This window comes from Procambarus clarkii, chromosome 63, assembly GCF_040958095.1.
Source record: "Procambarus clarkii isolate CNS0578487 chromosome 63, FALCON_Pclarkii_2.0, whole genome shotgun sequence".
Classification (NCBI taxonomy): domain Eukaryota; kingdom Metazoa; phylum Arthropoda; class Malacostraca; order Decapoda; family Cambaridae; genus Procambarus; species Procambarus clarkii.
Window position 1 is genome coordinate 15,759,534 of NC_091212.1, and position 11,553 is coordinate 15,771,086.

An 11,553-nucleotide genomic window follows, 5' to 3' on the forward strand; every position below is an offset into this window, starting at 1 on the left:
GAACCTGGCCCCCTCAGGGAGGCATGAGGAGCAATGGCGTGTAGAAATGCACATGTGATTTTGGAGCATTCTATATCTGCCATCGACCGGGACAGGCACCCAGAAAGGTAAGCGCCCCAAAGCAAACCCCTATTCTGGTTAAAACGACAAAAATAGACAAACGAGTGGACAGATCTTCCCCAAATGAAAACGAGCAACATCGCTTTCATTTTAGTTCGGTTGCACTGCATGTCTGCGCAGCCCCAGACCCCCACGCCAGCGATGCCGGTGGATCGCCACAATGACAGCCACCATGTTCACCCTCTCAGTTCTTCGGCTGTCGTGGTCATGTGGCTCCAGCTCCAGACTCTAGTGTTGTGCTGTGCCTTGCTTCAGTACTGCTCTTAAGGTGGTGTGCGAGCTGGGAGTAATATTCCTAGGTACTTGGGCTGCATGCACTGAGGGTTCCTGTCTTCCCTAAGTGCCCTGTAAGTGCCGCTCTTGGGGCTTGGGGTTATCTTCCACAAGTCACCTTGGGTCTACCTCTGTTGGTCTTGCTTTAACACTTTCGCTCGGGGATGACGCAGCATTGCGTCATCCGTTTACTGGCGGTAATGCCGGGGATGACGCAGCATTGCGTCATCCACTTTAAAAATTCGCCAAAAATCAGGTTTTTATCCAATTTTTTGGGGACTGGTTTTAAAATGTGCGCCGATGTCTTCCCATTTTCTTTGTTGAGCCTCGTCGCCCTCAGGCTGCTTGGCACACGCCGTGGGCCCATTGTCTTTGCTCCACTGTTGTGACCAATGTCGCTTCCCCTCGCATCTCAAACGTGTGAACATTTCGGCTATTTTCCGTGGCTATATTTCTTACTGCGGCTTTAGAAACTATCTACGCTTACTCCACGATGGATAGTAATCATGAACAAGGCCCTTCCAGGAAGAAAATTGCGAAAGAAAGGCTTGAAAAGGGTAGGAATTGGGAGTGTAGCAGGAAGGCCTCTGAGCACTCACTCACGGCTAACACGTGGCCCGTCTTCAACTCGTCGGCGGTTGGAGCGTGACCAGGTTTTTTTTTATATAGGCTAATGATCCTCTAGAGAATTTTATTACGAACCCATTGAGACCAAAATGAAAGACCTAGGACAAAAATTGAGGTGACCAGAGTGAAAATAGTGAGAACATTTTATCCCGTTTGCGCGCTCCCGGGTAACTCGTTCGCACTTTCTCTGTTTGCTGCGGGTAATTAGCCGGGCTTTTGGAGTTTATATGCATTTAGTGCTGTAGAGAATTTTATTGCGAACACAATGATACCAAATTTAATCTCGTAGAAGGAGAATTGAGGTGACAAAGTTGAAGAGAGTATACACTTTTCGGAATTAACGCGCGCTTCCGTGACACTCTGGGGCCCATATCGCCCTGTTGAGGGGTGGCGCGCGGGGTGAGCGAAAGTGTTAATGAGTTCTGGCAGCCCATCACAAAATGTTTGCTTTTTGAACAACTCTAACCTGTCTGGGGTATACCTTAATTCCTGTTTCACCTGTTCAATACATGCGGAAACAGTACACCCAAAATCTTTAATTGTTTCTGCTGGTTTTAATTTCATACTGAATACATATTCATGAACTTCTGAGAGTGTGACCTCCACCTTAAACCGGTCTCTGACCGCGTTCTCAAAATCTTCCCACGTAAGGGCATTCCGAAAACTACTCATGAAATTAATGGATTTGGTGTGGTCAAGGAGAGCCTTTCGGGCAAATTTAACTTTTAGTTCCTCACTTGTTACTGTACTGAGAGCAATTTGTGTATCAATCAACCAGTCCTCAATGTCTCTGTTTCGGGCTAATGGGTTCCTGGGTAGTTCTCCTGTGTTTAACCTAGGAACATCTGGGTGGGTTATGAACTGTAGCCCATAGGGGTTACCCCAAGATACCATGGAAGGATTCGTATTACAAGGGACTTTTGCTGGTATACCACTTGCCTTGCAGTGATGGCAAGGCAATTTATCCGTAGTGGGTAAGGTCCCTGGTGTCCGGAAACTTGTCTGGGCTTGATTCCCAGTTGTAATATTCGTGGTGGTCCCCTGGTGTGTGGGTCCTACACTACCTTGCCCTACATGACTAACCTCCCTATGGGTAGATGACCTATATCTTTCACCCCCATCACTCAGACTGAGTGACTATGGGTTGTCACTGACAAATCGCTCTCAACACTAGTACACTCCAGGGGATTACCCGACATGTCTCCACTAATGTCAATCGAGACAAAACCTGAAAGTCTGCTCTGGGGTTTGGGGTAGCATAGGTAGCCATGGTATACAAGGAGAGGATGAGGAGGGGGGGAGGGCACATAAACCTTTGGAACCAAACACAAGTGGGAACCACACTCTAACTTTTCTTTAACTTGCACTTGCTGGATGAACAAAAGAGCATAAAACCAAAACTTTTACCCTGCAGGTGGCTGTCAACAATAAACCTGTAGATATCTTGGCATTAAATACAACTTTGCATTACCCTTGGATACATATAAACTTTAATAATGTCACACATTAGAATATAAGCACATGGTTATCACAAGGCACCTGAGATAAGTAAATTTGGCCATTACTTCACAGTGGTCACACAAGGTTATATAAACAAATTAAATCCTGAAAACAACACATGGACCCGAGAATTAGTGATGTCAACTAGCAAAATAACCTCAAAATAGACAGTGCAATTGGCCACAGTTGTGGCATAGGTAAAATACTCCCTAGACTGAATATATGGTAAAGCTAGACACTACATGAGCTGCCACCAGCATAGGAATAGGTGCCTATGCACACACATAATCTTGGCTAACTCCCAAACGACAAATGGTAAAATATCTGAACTACAGTTTGGGCAAAGAACCTTACTTAAGGTTGTTCACTGACACGAAAAGGGCCTGGGAGTTAGGCAAGGAAATGTCATAAAACAATGTCTTATAACCTATTGTGGTAAGTTTTACAGTAAATAATTTTGTGGTAGCGTGACCTAACTGCCGAAAGCACGCATGGGTTTACCCAGATGGGGTCCCGTAAACTGCCGTGTAAGGTACGGCCACAGCTCTAGAGAGTGCCACCCACAAGGGAGCCGGTCGGCCGAGCAGACAGCACACTGGACTTGTGATCCTGTGGTCCTGGGTTCGATCCCAGGCGCCGGCGAGAAACAATGGGCAGAGTTTCTTTCACCCTATGCCCCTGTTACCTAGCAGTAAAATAGGTACCTGGGTGTTAGTCAGCTGTCACGGGCTGCTTCCTGGGGGTGGAGGCCTGGTCGAGGACCGGGCCGCGGGGACACTAAAAAGCCCCGAAATCATCTCAAGATAACCTCAAGATAACCCACCGCTGCCACCAAATTATGTAAGAGAGAGACCGTTGTGTAGGGAGAAATAGCAGTGCTATTGAGAGAGACCCTTGTATAGAGAGAAATAGCAATGTATTTTGTAAGAGAGAGACCCTTGTGTAGGGAGAAATAGCACTGCTATTTCTCCCTACACAAGGGTCAAGGCCTTGTAAGGTACAAGATTGAAAGCAGTACCCTAAAGTATCGCTAACAACACCCGCTCTTACTTACAAATAATGGAAGTGCAGGGGTCTATGTAGTAGGAGTCACCAGTTCTAACTACATTGGACAAGAAATGCACCTTGGGGTACAATTTTACAAAAAGGATTTTATTTAACCACCGTGCTGCGCGGAGTTTATTGAGAAATTCCCCCGGTGCGCATGAAATGAAGTGTTCCCAAAAAATTCTTTTTTTTTCGTAAAATGATAAATTCCCTGATCATGTCTATGTAAAAATAAGTACCAAATTCCACTTACTTTGGCTGTAGGGACATGGACAAGATGCGCTCTGACATCATCAGGGCCTGGTCGCCCGTGCATGACTCGCCCAGACACTGTCGCACGGGCCATTCAAGCACCGGGTGTTGCCACAAATATATTTTCAATTATTTGTTTTATGTATTTCCAATGCGGTTTTATTTGTTTTTTATCGTATGTGATGCATATTTGTGTCCTTTACAATATGTATACAGTAGAACGTTCATAATGTTCCATTGAACTGTGATACATGTGTCAGTAATGTGTCCACAATAAATGTTTATTGTCGCAATATTACCTGTTAAAAAAATCACTAAAATTACAATATGTACAGTTTCACACACTATTTACACAGTAACACACTGTATTACACACTCGGTACTTCGGAAGTGAGTAATAATCAACGAAGTAGCCCATGGTACACAGCGCGACTTCGCTCTCAGTGCACTAGGTACAGATAAATTTTCGCTTCCTGTTTCTTCATTCTGTGTGCTTGCAAATAACGCACTCACGTACACCCTTGGCTTTAGAGCTTGTAGGTTGTATGTAACCAACCTTGTAAAGCATAAGGTAGTATTGAAAAGATTATAGGAAAAGATCAATTTGTAAGGTAGTCTTGTAAAGATCGCTTTGTATGGTCCCACACAGGAAGAGATTCAGCTAACCTCAAGAGTGTCCATCAATTAGGAAAAGATTCAGGTATTCTTGAAAATATCTATGGAAAACACCACCATGGAAGCCGCTAACACTGTTCATCTATGCTATTTGTATCAGATGCATCATCACTGAACGCAGAAAACGATTCATCTAAATAAATAGCATAGGATTGCAAGGGTGACTCTCAGAGCTACAACTGGATACGCTCGCTATATCGTCCTCATAGGTGCTGTATCACTTGCATCCGACCTTTGTGTTAGGTCCTTATTGTGCCTGGCTTCCCCAATATTATGACCCTTATGTTCTTCAAACAATAAGGTTTGAATTTCACCGGCAGAGCATTATCTTTCAACACCGCGTCGGACAGGTTTTTGGGAGCCAGAGGCGCGTGCGCCACCCATGGTTGGGGTTTTGTGTTGTGGGGTTTTTCCGTTCCCCCTCTCCGCAGGTGCTTTGTGGGCGTCGGCCCCTCCCTGGGCTCGGTTTCCTTGTCCATTGTGCCCGTTGTTTCCGTCCTGCCGGTGGGTGCTTTTCTACGGTCTTCGCCCCTTTTTTCCGGGACGGGCCTTCTCCGTCATAGTCCCCCTCTTCTTGGGATTTCTGCATGACTTTTGGTCTCGGGTGCGACAGGGTTTTTGTGCCTTCGTCCTTTGTGTTGGCTTCTTTTTGTTCTCAAAGGTTCGGGGCGGTTTTGCTCCTTCCCGTTTTTCTGGTACGTCTGTCGTCATTCGGTTGAGCTTCCCTCCGGTCCTTTCTAGGGCTTGTGGGTCCTATTCCCGGCAGCTTCTGGGTGTTTGGCCTTCTTGTTCTTTTGTGCGTATCTCTTCTCTTCGTGCTGTCTCGGAGCTACTCGTTTTCCTGGGGGCGATTTTGCTCCTCTTAATGAGTCTTTTCTCTCCTGCCCTTCTGCGGGATGTTGGTGAAGGCGGCTCCTTGTACGGGTTCCTTCCCTGTCGGCTGCACTTGTGGCGGTGGACTTGCACGCTTGTGGCATTTTGGTTTTGGTCCTGTGTTTTCTTTCCCCTCCTGGGGCTGTCATGGATTGGCTTGCGGAGGATGTAGAGGCGCTTGGGGCCGTTCCTGTGTCTGGCACCTTGGTTTCTGCTGCTAGCTTTCGGTATCGATGTTCCTTCTGCGCCGTTTCACAGGCTGTCTCGTGCGTTGTTTCACCTCCGGCCTGCTTATGCACTGCCTGTGCCGTCCTGGTCTTTGGACAGGGTGCTCTCCTGTTTTTCTTCTCCATGGTGGTTGTGGCTCCTTGGGGTCAGGTTTGCTTTGCCTCGGCTCTCTTTTTATGTTGGCATTGGCCTCTGGGGGTCGTGTGGCAGAGCTTCATGCTCTTCTCAGGGGCAGTGGTTTTTGGCTCCTATGGTCGTGGTCATAGGTTTCTTCGTCTGCGGCCATTCTCCCTTTTTCTGGCGAATGATGTGCCTGCTGCTTTCCGGAGGGGTCCTTGGGTTGTTGTCTCGACTTCGTGTTGAGGAGTGGTTCACTGACCGCCTCCCGGGTATGTCCCCTTGTTTTCTTAGGTAGTCTTTGGTGAAGTAGCTCCGGGGAGCCGTAGGGGCTCTCCCCAGAAAACCAGCATTGAATGTAATGAAATGCCATTTTCTGGGTGAGTCCCGGAGGCTCCCCGGCACTCTCCCGCCCTATGGTCGGCGTTTTTTTCGCGGTTTTGATATCCAGCCTCAGAACTGGGGCAGGGATCGCCGGCGCGGGGGTCTGGGGCTCCCCCTTCCCCCTCCCGGGGAGAGGGGAGCTGCGCAGACATGCGGCGCGGCTCGTGTGACGTCATGCTTCTTAGTTCGTTTTCCTTGGGGAGTTCTGTCCACTCGTTTGTTGATTTTTGTTGTTAACCAGAACAGGGGGTTTGTTTTGTGGTGCTTACCTTTCTGGGTGCCTGTCCCGGTCAATGGCAGATATAGAATGCTCCAAATCACATGTGCATTTCTATGGGCTATTGCTCCCCGTGCCTCTCTGAGGGGGCCAGGTTCTGGCTCGTGGTCCCCGGTAGGCCTAGAATTCCACCCACATCGACTGATGCAAAATAGTTAGTGTATCCATATCAGCCATGGATAGCTCCGGGGAGCCTCCGGGACTCACCCAGAAAATGGCGTTTCATTACATTCAACGCTGGTTTTTTATGCGGGTTTATCACCACTTGTATGGTGACCAGGTGGCTTCGTTAATGGTGTCCCACCTGAGAGTTTCTTCTCGGTGGCAGTATGAAGTTTCCTGGCGGTCCTTTCAACACTTTTTCTTTTTTCATAGGTTGTCTTCGATTTCTGATAGTTGTTTTGTTCTTTCTCTCATGGTCGTTTCAGGACCGTCATCTTATGCCGAATACTGTCGCCTCATTTCATACTGTGCTGGCGAAGCTACTTCAGCTTGCGTTCGGGGTGGATGTCACATCTGCTTCGTTCCACAAGCTTTCTTGGCCGCTGTTTCATCTCCAGCCTGCTCATACCGCTTGAGCTGTCCTGGTCGTTGGACCGGGTGTTCTCTTTTCTCTCTTCTCCTCTGTTTGCAGTGGCCCATTCAGTTCAGGACTGTTTTTCTAGGACTCTTGTTGGCATTGGCCTCTGGGGGTCAGGTTGGATCGGGGAGCTTCAGGCTCTCCTCCGGCGCAGGGGTTTCTGCTCTTTCGGTCCTAGTGGTCAGTTTGTTAACACTTTCGCGTTCCACAGACTGACTATTAAGTCACTCATTTTTCTACTGAATGTGTTCCAATGACGCAGTACTGGGTCACTCATTAAAATATTTTTTTAAAAATTTAAATTTTATCAGATCAATCTGGTAGTGGTTTTAAAATAAGCGCCTTTAGATTGCGCACAATTTGATACCAAAATCAAAGATATAACATGAAACTTGATGTCCAAACACTTGAAATATTATAAATAGGCCTATGGTCCGAATATTAAAATATTTGTTAAAATTCTATTTATTGTCCTATTATCTTGGGACTAGTTTTAAAATGCGCGCCTTTTTATTGCGAACAATTTGATACCAAAATGAAAGATGTAACACATATTTATGTCAGAACACTGGAAAGATATAAATAAATTTGTGATGATGAGCGTCCAGAATTAAAATATTTGTTAAAAATCTAGTTATTGCTCTATTATTCTGGGACTAGTTTTAAAATAATCGCCTTTTTATTGCGAACAATTTGATACCAAAATGAGCGACGTAGCACGAAATTTGATGTTATCAAATTGAACGAGTTGAACATTAGGTTGCAATGTACAAAATGGTGCTCGTTCACGGGTAACTTTAGGCTTTTCTGCGGGGAGGCACTCCAGCCTTTTGTACATTTTATTCATACACATCTGTAGGGAATTTAATTGCGAACACAATGATACCAAAACGAGCGACGTAGCACGAGAATTAAGGTAAAAAAATGGAACGAGAATGCACATGTTACTGATTTTGTGCGTTTTTGCCGACTTTACGCTTTGCTGTTGGGAGTCATGCTAGGCTTTTGGACATTATATTTATACACACCTGTAGAGAATTTAATTGTGAACACAATGATACCAAAACGAGCGACGTAGCACGAGAATTAAGGTGAGAAAGCTGGAACGAGTATACACATTTGGGTGTCACCGCGCGCTTACCCACACGGAGGGGCTACCTACCCCCTGTCAACCGCGAGTTCCCACGGAGCGCGAAAGTGTTAATTTGAAGCCGTCTCCTTTTCTGGCGAAGAATGAGACTGCTGCTTTCCAGAGGTGTCCTTGAGTTGATGATGTGTGGTTGACCCAGTTTCCCTTCTTCCCTGTTCCAGGGTGCGGGTCTCCCAGGTCGTCTGCAGGATTATTCGGTCCAGCCAGCCTGCAGTCTGTCCCCGTGCCCACAACGTTCATAAGTTTGGTAATATGTCCTGGGCTGACATTCGGGCACAGGGCTTATGGAGGGCGAACAGGGTCCTGGCCGCACGGTACCTTGTTGAGGTTATTGGCCTATCTTGGGCATTTGTAGCCTTGGGTCGCAGGTTGCAGCTGGTTGTCTAGACTTCGAGTTGAGGAGTGAGTGGCGGCTGCCTCCTGGGTAAGTCTCCCTTTTACCTTATCTTTGGTTAGGTAGCACGGGGGAGCCAGAGGGGCTCTCCACAGGAAACCAGCATTGAATGTAATGAAACACCATATTCTTGGTGAGACCCGGAGGCTTCCCAGCATCCGTCCCTCCCTCGGGAGGTTTTCGCATTTTTTATATTCAGCCTCTGAACTGAGGTTGGGTAGCCGGCATGGAAGGTCTGAGACCCCCCTTTCCCCTCCCAGGGAGGGGGGAGCTGCACAGACAACGGTGCGGCAGTTGTGGTGACATCATGTTTGTTTGCTTGTTTTCTGATTGATGAGTTCTGCTTGCTCGTGTGGCTTTCAGTTTGCAATTTTTAACCAGTTGTAGTTTGTTTTGGGATTCCTACCTTTCTGGGTGCCTGACCTGGTAGATGGCAGACATAGAATACTTCCATCTACATGGAGGTGTCTATAGGCCATTGCTTCTTTTGCCTCTCTGAGGGGGGCCAGGTTCTGGCTTATGGTCCCCGGTAGGCTAGAACTCAATTGATTGACTGTTGCCACGGTCTAATATATACACATCAACCCGGTATAGCTCCGGGGAGCCTCCGGGTCTCGCCCAGAAAATAGCTTTTCATTACATTCAACGCTGTTTTTTTTATGTTTGCTAGAATATAGAAGCTGTCTTTAAAATTTATTTGAGTAAATTTATATTTATACAGTAAACCTTCAACCTCTTTTCAGGTGAGCGTCCACCACGGAGACCCTTCTGAGCCCCATGTAGATCTGGCCATCCTTGCTCGTGCCAATCATTATATTGGCAACTGTGTATCATCTTTCTCTGCTTTTGCCAAGCGAGAGCGAGATGTTATGGGTTTTCCCTCATCCTTTTGGGCCTTCCCAATTGAGAAAGAAAAGACAAAGAAATACGAGCATAGTGAGCTATAGCATTAATGAAGTTCTGGAACACCTTTATAAGTTAAAAATATTTTGAGAACTAATTGTATTTACCATTTGCAGTGTCAGTGTATTTACAGTTATTTAAATACAGCATTGTGAGATGTCATTGCCATCAGTGTGAGGTGTCAGCACCACCAGTGTGAGATGTCATTGCCATTATTGTATGGTGTCAGCACCATCAGTGTGAGGTGTCAGCACCACCAGTGAGAGATGTCAGCACCACCAGTGTGAGATGTCAGCACCATCAGTGTGAGCTGTCAGCACCACCAGTCAAGAGGTGTCAGCACCACCAGTGTGAGGTGTCAGCCCCACCAGTGTGAGGTGTCAGCACCACCAGTGTGAGGTGTCAGCACCACCAGTGTGAGGTGTCAGCACCACCAGTGTGAGGTGTCAGCACCACCAGTGTGAGGTGTCAGCACCACCAGTGTGAGGTGTCAGCACCACCAGTGAGAGGTGTCAGCCCCACCAGTGTGAGGTGTCAGCACCACCAGTGAGAGGTGTCAGCCCCACCAGTGTGAGGTGTCAGCCCCACCAGTGTGAGGTGTCAGCACCACCAGTGTGAGGTGTCAGCCCCACCAGTGTGAGGTGTCAGCACCACCAGTGAGAGGTGTCAGCCCCACCAGTGTGAGGTGTCAGCCCCACCAGTGTGAGGTGTCAGCACCACCAGTGTGAGGTGTCAGCCCCACCAGTGTGAGGTGTCAGCACCACCAGTGTGAGGTGTTGGCACCACCAGTGTGAGGTGTTGGCACCACCAGTGTGAGGTGTCGGCACCACCAGTGTGAGGTGTCGGCACCACCAGTGTGAGGTGTCGGCCCCACCAGTGTGAGGTGTTGGCACCACCAGTGTGAGGTGTCAGCACCACCAGTGTGAGGTGTCAGCCCCACCAGTGTGAGGTGTCAGCCCCACCAGTGTGAGGTGTCAGCCCCACCAGTGTGAGGTGTCAGCCCCACCAGTGTGAGGTGTCAGCACCACCAGTGTGAGGTGTCAGCACCACCAGTGTGAGGTGTCAGCACCACCAGTGTGAGGTGTCAGCCCCACCAGTGTGAGGTGTCAGCACCACCAGTGTGAGGTGTCAGCCCCACCAGTGTGAGGTGTTGGCACCACCAGTGTGAGGTGTTGGCACCACCAGTGTGAGGTGTCAGCACCACCAGTGTGAGGTGTCAGCCCCACCAGTGTGAGGTGTCAGCCCCACCAGTGTGAGGTGTCAGCACCACCAGTGTGAGGTGTCAGCACCACCAGTGTGAGGTGTCAGCACCACCAGTGTGAGGTGTCAGCACCACCAGTGTGAGGTGTCAGCACCACCAGTGTGAGGTGTCAGCACCACCAGTGTGAGGTGTTGGCACCATCAGTACATTTGTAACATGAAGATGTCACCTAACAGTATTGTGGCGAGTCTTGCCACTAATATACTGTGGCCAGCATCATGGGCTCTGGCCCTCTATGTATCAACTTTAATTCCACTCGAGCCAATAACATTTTATCAGTATATAAAAAAAACACATGTACAATTATTTATTTTTAAATACAAATCATTAATTATTTTTTGTTTTTTGTTTTTGTCTGATTCCTTTACTTAGAAGATACTACTTTGCAGCTCCTGTTTATATCCATCCAAGCTCATTTGCGTATATGTCTGAGTACAAGTGTCTGAGTGTCTGTGCACCATAGTCCAAACATTGACATTAAAGACAATTAGATAGTAGAATTTGGTACTATTCACTTTATAGAGTCCAACAAATATAAAGCTATAAAACAAACTTAAATATTCCTAAGCCTAATTTAGCATATATTTGTGATATATTAGGCTTCAGATAGGGTGTATTAGGCCTGGGAAGGTTAGGTCTTTGCAACATAAATATAAAATGTTGAACAATTTGTCCTTACATAGCCTTCCTGCCTTGGTGGTGTAATTGTTTGATAATTACTTTCTTAATTAACAATTTGTCCCAATTCAATAGTAACTATTTCTAATTGTCCATTACTCCATACATGCACTATGGTCCTAATCGTTGCTGTAAGTACTAACTAAACAGGAGGATGGGCTGAACTCTTGTCTGTATACATTCATGTAAAGTTGTGTCCATTCTATTGTACAGA

The 11,553-nt window shown here is 47.1% G+C and overlaps 1 protein-coding gene across 1 annotated transcript in view; it reads left to right on the top strand.

Annotated features, from left to right (window-relative positions):
• Nucleotides 1-11,000, top strand: part of O-fut1 (O-fucosyltransferase 1) — a 63,335-nt gene extending 52,335 nt beyond the window's left edge. Inside the window, exon 7 of the mRNA XM_045760633.2 lies at nucleotides 9,241-11,000. Within this exon, the coding sequence (XP_045616589.1) occupies nucleotides 9,241-9,444 (204 nt within the window). The 3' untranslated portion in view covers nucleotides 9,445-11,000. The remainder of the gene's footprint in view (nucleotides 1-9,240) is intronic.
• The last annotated feature ends 553 nt before the right edge of the window (nucleotides 11,001-11,553 follow it).